Raw genomic sequence first — 8,399 nt, forward strand, 5'->3', positions numbered from 1 at the left:
AGTTGAATATAAACTTCTAATAATTAGGATTTCCAACATAGTTCAAATAAAGAATGATAATCAAAATTTAGTTGATTTCAAATTCTAAATATTAGAAAAATAATAAAAAGATTAATCTTAAAATTATAAAACTAATTAAATGAATATTCCTAAATATTAGGGAAGAATCAAATGATTATTTTGTCCACTATGTATTATATTTTAAAAGGGTAAAAAAAGCGAACAACATTTCGCTAAAAGCCTTCGTGCTTTTAATATAGTATATAGACTTTTTAAGGGACGTGAAAAGTAAAAACTTGCCAAGTAAAAGTGAACGGAGGGAGTAGTACCATTCCGTATACATGAAGGATTAATCTACTTTAGAATATTTATTGTAGAATCTAAGGAGTTATACAATAACTAGAATTCAAGAACCATGCATGAAGGTGAGTGTACTGAATGTGGTCAGGCTCTGAACGACCTTTGTCATTTCTCTAGAAAGTTTTTGTTGTATCAAAAGAATTTAACAATTTATATATGACATAAAATTTTGTTACACAACATATAACTTACTGGCGAAAAGGATTAAATTGAATTCCCGTTGTACTAAGTAACTTTGCCCCGGTGACAAGAAGCACATTGGATGATGATGCAATATATGATTTGGAACCTTAGGACTAATGCTGTACGATGTCCACTCTTTTCTTTTCTCTTTTTGTAACCCTTTGCGGTTAACCTTGTTTTTGTAGCAGAGTGAAAATAGTTCAAGGGGAAAGGATAGCTTACTACAGTCACTTTGGTAGCAGTAACAGAATTTGAAAGCCCCAAAAAACAAAAAGTTGCATTTAAGGTACACACCTTAGCTGAGAAAATGCCCCAGCACCCCTATACAATAAACCATGAAACTTTCCTTTCCATATCATTGTCTTCTTTCTCTAGAAGAGGTATTCTATAGCATCTGATTGCTACATATTACATGTTTACAACCAGTGATGGATTAGAAAAGCATGCAACTCTTTAGGGGATTCAGATAAACCTTTGGGGGCATGGGAGGAATATGTATCGATTAGCGTTGGAACCACCAGAAGGATCATTTTGGTGTAAATGTTAGTCATGGCAAGTATGATTTGGCGCTTGCTCTTAACATTACCAAGTGAAACAGTAGTAAAATGTTGATTACAGCAAACTACAAGCTCTACCAGTTGCAGGTATTGACGCTGCTTGGTGGAATGAATTCACCATTGCTGTGTTGTTATCATTAGCATTGGCAGGTTCTGTTTCACATTTTGCTGTATGTTCCAAGAGGCGAATGAGTGAGATGAATATGTCCATCCTTGTTACATCTCTGTTTGCCTGTAGTTAAATATCAGATCCCAAGTCATGCTAAATGACAAACAACCAAGTAAAATTGTGGGAGTACAAAAAGCAGGTTTCGTCCAATTCTTGATTAGTTACCTCTACAGCAAATCGTGCCCATATTTTGTCATTCCTCATTTCCATAACCCCCTTCAAGATAGTCAAGCCCAATTCTCTTATAATGTCAGCTATTTCCAAAAATAGGCCCCGTTCCTCACAAAGCATCTGCAGAGAACAGATAATTTAGTTGATTATATTTTTCGAATATAACGAGATCATGTCAGATATGCTAGAATCAGTAAGAAGTGGACCAAAGGATCATTTATTTGGAGATGTACAGATACCAACCTCCACAAGCATTTGACGAGGTTGATTCAGATCCTCAACTACAATAGGGCAGACCATAGATTGTGAGCCGACTTCATATGCCCACGTTGCTCCACCTTCCAGATTATCCTTTAAAAGCAATCCTGCTTCCTTACTGATAATCTGCCGATTCACAACATAGAGACAGTGGTGAGAACCAATTCTCACATGAAATTCAACCTTTCTGTTTGATTTATTAACACCTTTTAATCTTTAGCATAAACTAGTAGACCCTTGTAGTTGAAAACTTGAGAATTTATACTGAGAGTAATAATGCTATCATATTCTTTCATGACTTTCTTGCTCTTGGAAACTTTCTTTCTTCATGATCTCCAGCCTAAATTTAACTACCAAATCAGAATACAGTATATCTTACAAAGAAAACCCAATTTTGTCAGTATCATGAGAATGAAGCAAAATGGTTCAAACCTTTGACTCTCCAGTCTGTTTTAGTTTGTCTGCGTGTTTTGTGACACTTTGCAAGAAAAGCATGTGTTTGATCGTGCGTTCCAACAGTGCATCAATGCTACACTGAAATCACATGATCGTCAAGTGAAGGCATTAGAACATGCAAAATTTTTATAATACAAGATCGGACAATAATAAAGTAATACAATAATAGAGTAAAGAGGATGTCTAACTGTTGTAAGGAGGTATCACCTTTGCCCCATTAGGCACAATTTCTCGCAGTTCCTTAACGCGATCTTGGATCATTTGCCGATCTTTTGGCCTGGGTCTTGGATTCTCTCCTGGTTTAAGCCTTTTGCGACTTGTCTTGCTCATTTCGTCTGGCTTTTTAGAATAGCCTGTTGAAACACTGCTTGACGGCTTTGTGTCATGGCCACTTTCCACCCATGAACTGGTTTGTGATCCATAAATTGAACTACTTTGAGAATGCATTCCTGTGTTTTCATTGGAGCACTCATATTTGAATGAATCAGAACTTGTTGCTCCTGATTTTGAAAGTGTCTTGGGAGGCCCATAAAGCTCTCCCTGAATTTGACTGGAGAACCCAACTCGGCCATAGGAATATGAAGCATTAGGGGCAGAGGAGCTGCTCAAATTAGTCAACGTCGTCCGACAAGAAAGGTTGTTTTCCATGCTCTGCTTAGTAGAACGATTGGATACCATAGTCTCTAAGATACGGTCAAAGCCAGTCATGGAGAACATACCACTATCTGAGTTTCCTAGGTTGACTGTAAAAGAAGCATCCTGACTTATTTTAGAAGTAGAGCAATTACTAATACAATCCATTGTGTTTGAGTCTGGTCCTTTGCTTTGCTCATCACTCCAGCTTCCATTTAGTAGTCTGTTTTTAAACTCAGCACCCAAAACATCAAATAAGTCATCCCCTGATTGACTTTGGACACGCACATCTTCATATTTGGCATTGTCAAATAAGGGATTCTGCACTCCATGTTCATGTTTTTCACCATATACATCTTGAATGTACTCACTTGAACTTGGTTGCTCATCCCGCGTTGACATAATGCCGAGTGCTTGAAACAAATCATTTTCTACCATTCTTTTGCTCCCGTCCAACAAAAACTGTGTGCCTTGGCCATCCAAAGAATGATTGTTAATTACATGGTTCACAACATCATATGAAGAAGATGCCTTCAATTCAGAAGAACCAATCTGAAGCCCATTTCCAGTAGAGTCTGTGCAAGAGATGGTTTTGTGCGGTGGTCTGATGGCATCTAAGAAAAAATTGGGACTCGGCATTGATTTCTGATACTTGTTCACTTCTTTGTACAATTCAGTTACTCCAGTGGATGCAAGAACAGTATTTTCATGAAAGTTGGATGCAAGAATACCACCGATTCTTAACAGAGTTGATTTGCTTTTCGCAAGACTATTTTCACCAGAGATCTGCTGTTCAGTCAATCTTATGCTGCCACTATCTAGAGTTAATGAACCAACAGAAGATTCCTGACAAAATGGTGGCCTTGGAATGTGCAACAAAGCCTGTTGCCTCATCCATACGTCAGGATTTTTTGGATCTACCTCAGCTTTGATCACATTATTTGTTAGCTGGCTGTTTGTAGACATGTATGATGTCACTTCTGGGGAAATTTTCTTGTGAAAGTAGTCATCATGGTATTCGGCAAAACGTCTAGCGATATTAGAGGCTTGAAATGTTGAATCATTAGACTGCACACTTTCCTGAATTTGTCCAGCCAAAGAAGAAGAAGTTTGACCAATGAAACTCTGTGTCTGAATTGAGTTAGCACTATAGTTGCAGCTATCTATTATTGAAGAAGAGTTCATTACTTTGGCTCTCCGACAAGATTCCATTGAGACAGAACTCCCAAGATAAACTGGTCTGGCTGTAATTGGGGCAGGTTCTTTTGTTGCATTTTCATCAGATAATAAAACCCCAGGAACACACCCTAATTGACTTATTAGCGTTCTCACATCCTCCACAAATCCCATATTCTCTGGTATCTGAGGCAACAAAAATCACCAGTTTTCACTTCTTGTAATATTTGAACACGTCAAGCACGGTTGAAAAATACAGACAGAAATTATCACCCCTGGGCACATCTGGCCTAGCACTAATACTAAAACATTAGAAAACATTTGACATTGACAGAATCACTTTATGCTAACTGCATTATATTCACGCTAATATGCAACATAAAATGTCTACCAACTTACCATATCTGGCCTCCTCTCCCCTAACTTTAAGGAATACAAGACCTTTCTGTTTGAAGTTTGAACTTAGAATTGATTATGTTCAGTTTCAATAGCCTAATGATTTATTTATTTAAAACAAGTAACCAGAGCATAAGCGGCTTGAAAGCTGACCGAGAAACACAAAACTTTTCATTTCACAGTGCTTGGGGAATGCAGGTTTGATCAACGATTGGAGAGAAAAGGTGGAAGAAAGGGCTGTAACAGTGGGTGAAAACTTGAGATTTATTTTGGTTTGAAGATTTTAAAATGGCAAGAAAGAAAAATACTTACATGCAAGTATGAACCAAATTGAACAACGCCGTGAGGAAGAAGAGGAATAACTGAAATTGTCTGCACAACAATGATATATAAAGGATTTAATCAAATTACACAAAATAAAGAAATATCAATGAAATCAAGGTTATTATACCTGGATGCCAGATGAAAATTGCTGAGAAAGCTCCTTCAGAACCTAACAAAACCACCAGATATGGAAGCAATAGTAAGCATCATTGGAACAATCCAGTAAAATACTACAAGAAACCAATATCATTACATCTTAGCATCACCAAATTGAAAAAATTTAGCTTCATCTCAGTCTAAGTTTGTTCTAACCTTAGCAGGGTTTTCTCAGCTCCTAAATTCAATTGAATAACAAAACTAACTTTGACCACACAAGCAGATTTTTACAAGGGATGCTGAATCTTTAATGGATGCAGGTTGTGCTTCATTAAACGGTGCGGATCTTCGCTAGGCACTTCCCTCATTCCTAGCAGTCATTGGTGAGCCTCCTTCATGTTCGGAGGCTATCTTTTGAAGTTTCAGACTATGATAATTCCTTTTTGGGTATAGCCGAGTCCTTGTCACCGGCATTTCATTCCTTTTCTTTCCATGATTGTCATAGAGGCTCCATAGACATATCTGGGTTTAGATTATGTTTTTGTCACTTTCTATTAAGGTCTCATGGCATGTACAATCACTACTTTATTTATGCAATGTTTTCAAACTAATGGAAGGCAAATGTTTTAAAGAATGGATCTACATATTAAATCATGCATGGGTTATGGTCAACCAAGTCAAGATGTTGAGTGTCGTGTCCCTCTCCCCAAGGTTGGGGCGTGACAAACTGTTCATATTTTCACGCAATAAAGAAAGTAGAAATGCATATATTTAGTGTATACATGCTATAGATTACGGCGGAATGGCATCTTAAAAGGAAAACAATTGACCATCAGTATGTGAAGAATTATCAAAATACATACCTCTGGTGGATGAGCATCTTTACTTTGACCTTTTGAAAGAATCCAATGATGGTTACCAGTGACCGCAGCCCGGCCAATTAGTCTGAGATGCAAAATTAAAGATATAACATATGAAGTAACTCTTCCCAGCTCTCATTTTACGACAGAAAACATCAATAAGCTGCATATAGTAAGGTCATACCCTTCTCCTACTAGATTGAACTGATTGTCCATCATCATTTTGTTTACGAGCAAACGCAAGCTCTCACCTGCTTGATTCAGAAGCTGAGAATTTTGAACCTCACCCGAATCCCAGCAAGCACTCCAGTCTTGGAAAACTAGTTTTGGATTCTCAACTTCACGAGTTCCATGTAAACCAGAGAATATTGAAGTTTCACAATAAGATTCTTCCCAAATTAAAAGCCTGGCAAACCAAAAAAGATATATCAATTCAGTTGCAGCATTTGGAAAATTTTAATCAAGAATAGAAAAAATATCAGCCAAGTCATTCACAGAAAGTGACAACTCTCTGCATTCCTATTTTGCTAGATTGCTGGAAAAGTGCAAGAAACTAAAGAACAAGAGACAAGAAGCTTGATAATAAGGACATACAGAATCAAACAAAAATGACAAAAACAGTAAAAAGTATGTTTGTGTACAGCAGATCATAAGAGTTGAAAGGATTTTTTAAAGATTTTTCAACTTCAAGATTCTTGAAGACAAAACACACTGGACAAGCAAAAACATTCCAAAAACAGAAAACGGAAGCCACCAGATTACAAATCGAAAACAGTACAACAATATCCCATAAATCAATTACACGTCAAATCATACTGTAATCAACAACAGAATACACAACTTCAGCTCAATTACCACAGATTCATCATACATATCGAGAAAGCTTTATCTTTGGTCAAACAAGGGAGACTGTGAAGAAAGGAACTAAACACAATAAAATTAGTGACACTCAGTTTACATTTTTGCAGCAATAAAAGGACTATCAGACTTTTAACTTTTTCAGTTGTTACTTTCATTTGCCCTCTATTTTATCAGCAAAGAAAAAAACAATCATCAGCATAAAAAGCCAAAAATGAGAGAAGAACAAGAGTAAGCAAAAATCAAAACAATGCACAAAAAGCAAAATAAAAGAATATACAAATTAGAAATGTGTATACACATTTTTCTCCATTTTGTTAAAAACAAGAAAGCACTTAACTTTGTACTAAAACCAGAAACCAAACTGCCAAAGATTACATCTTTATACTTCCATTTTAATCTTTCTTGAAAAATATAGTTACACCCACATGGAAGATATTAAATAAAACATTAATTAATAACTCACTTGGTGTTTTGGCAACCGATCTTCCAGAAAACAGCATAAGACCACTGGCTTACTCCACACAGAGTTTTTAACACCTCTTTCAGCAAATACCCCATACCAACTTCTGTTTTGTTCTGTGTCACTGTGTGTGTGCGTGTGTGTGTATATAACCCCAGAAGGCACCAAAATAATATATTACATACTATATGGATTTCTCAAGAGAGAAAAGACATTTTTTTTTGCAGTAAAGAGTCTAACTTCCCCTGCAAGAACCACGTCCTGCCTGTTTAGTTCTCAATCCACCACTTCTCTTTCTTTGTGGATCCAAATTCACTACTATCATATTCCTGCAACCCATTCTAAGAGTGGAGAGAAAAGTGAAAGAGAGGAAAGAAATAACAAGATAGAGAAAAGCTAACTCTAAATGAGTACAATGGAAAGACCCTTTACAGGGAACTACACAATACCACAAGCTTTAAGCTCACAGTTAACAACAACCACAATTTTCTCCATTTTCAGAAAACCCCCAAAAAAGAATTGAAGCAAAAATGAATAATGAGTGTATATAGAAGTAAAGATCAGAACTTTTCAGACAGTTCTTCAATCTTGAGTGGGAAAAAGAATCTCTGGTGTATGTACTAATGTTATGTCACCACTCTGTATGTGTGTGTGTGTGTTTCTGGGGAAAAAAGAAAGGCTTTCTGTGAAGGTTATGGTTGAAGTTGTGCTGTTGTGTTTCAGTGTTTATTATTCTCAGTGCTGACTCTGCTATTTGCTCACTTCTGCTTGGAAGAAAATGGTGGGGAGTGTGCAGCAAAATATTGGCTATGATTAAAACATACAATGGGGAGAGAGTATTAGTTGACAGAAACGGGTTTGGAAGGAGTAGAGAACTACGGTTTTACCACCATGGGGGGTAATTTCTTGTCAGCTTTTGGTAGTCTTTTTCAAATTCAGGGGCTCAGGGCTTTTGTGTTTTGTGCCTTGGGACTGTACATGGAATCTTGGAATTGCTTCTTCTTAGGAAAAAGCAGATTAACATCCTCTTTTGTTCCCGAAAACAATTTTAATTCAAAATATATGCATCTGTATACAGTATATCTTTTTCACGCTATAATAAATAACTTTTTAGCTTTAAAAAAATACAAACACATGTAAATAAGGATAAATTTTGGTAAAATAAATTTAATTTATTTTTGATTATGTAAACGATACTTATTTTGGATCAAAATAAAAAGATAAAAAAATTACTTATTATGGAGCGGAAGAAATAACAACCAACAATTAATTTATCTAAAAAGACTATAACAAAGATAATATAAAAAGTATTTAGCTATTTATTTAATATGTCTGTATATTACATACTTTGTGGCCCATATTATTTGTCTTTTGAAGCAAAAGTAAAAACAATTTTAAAGCAAAAACATATATCAATTTCTATAGCTGAACTATTTAAA

At 36.0% G+C, this 8,399-nt stretch overlaps 1 protein-coding gene across 1 annotated transcript; it reads right to left on the reverse strand.

Annotated features, from left to right (window-relative positions):
* Positions 1-434: 434 nt before the first annotated feature.
* LOC104116433 (transcription factor LHW) lies at positions 435-7,860 on the reverse strand. Its single transcript, XM_009627284.4, has 10 exons — positions 6,964-7,860; positions 5,824-6,045; positions 5,643-5,724; positions 4,811-4,852; positions 4,672-4,731; positions 2,362-4,149; positions 2,131-2,232; positions 1,684-1,824; positions 1,435-1,560; positions 435-1,332 (listed from the first exon to the last, which is right to left on the reverse strand). The coding sequence occupies exons 1-10, from the start codon at positions 7,056-7,058 to the stop codon at positions 1,156-1,158; spliced, it is 2,835 nt and encodes a 944-aa protein (XP_009625579.1). The 5' UTR covers positions 7,059-7,860; the 3' UTR covers positions 435-1,155.
* Positions 7,861-8,399: the final 539 nt, after the last annotated feature.

The sequence above is a fragment of the Nicotiana tomentosiformis genome, chromosome 6, assembly GCF_000390325.3.
Source record: "Nicotiana tomentosiformis chromosome 6, ASM39032v3, whole genome shotgun sequence".
In the NCBI taxonomy this organism is placed as follows: domain Eukaryota; kingdom Viridiplantae; phylum Streptophyta; class Magnoliopsida; order Solanales; family Solanaceae; genus Nicotiana; species Nicotiana tomentosiformis.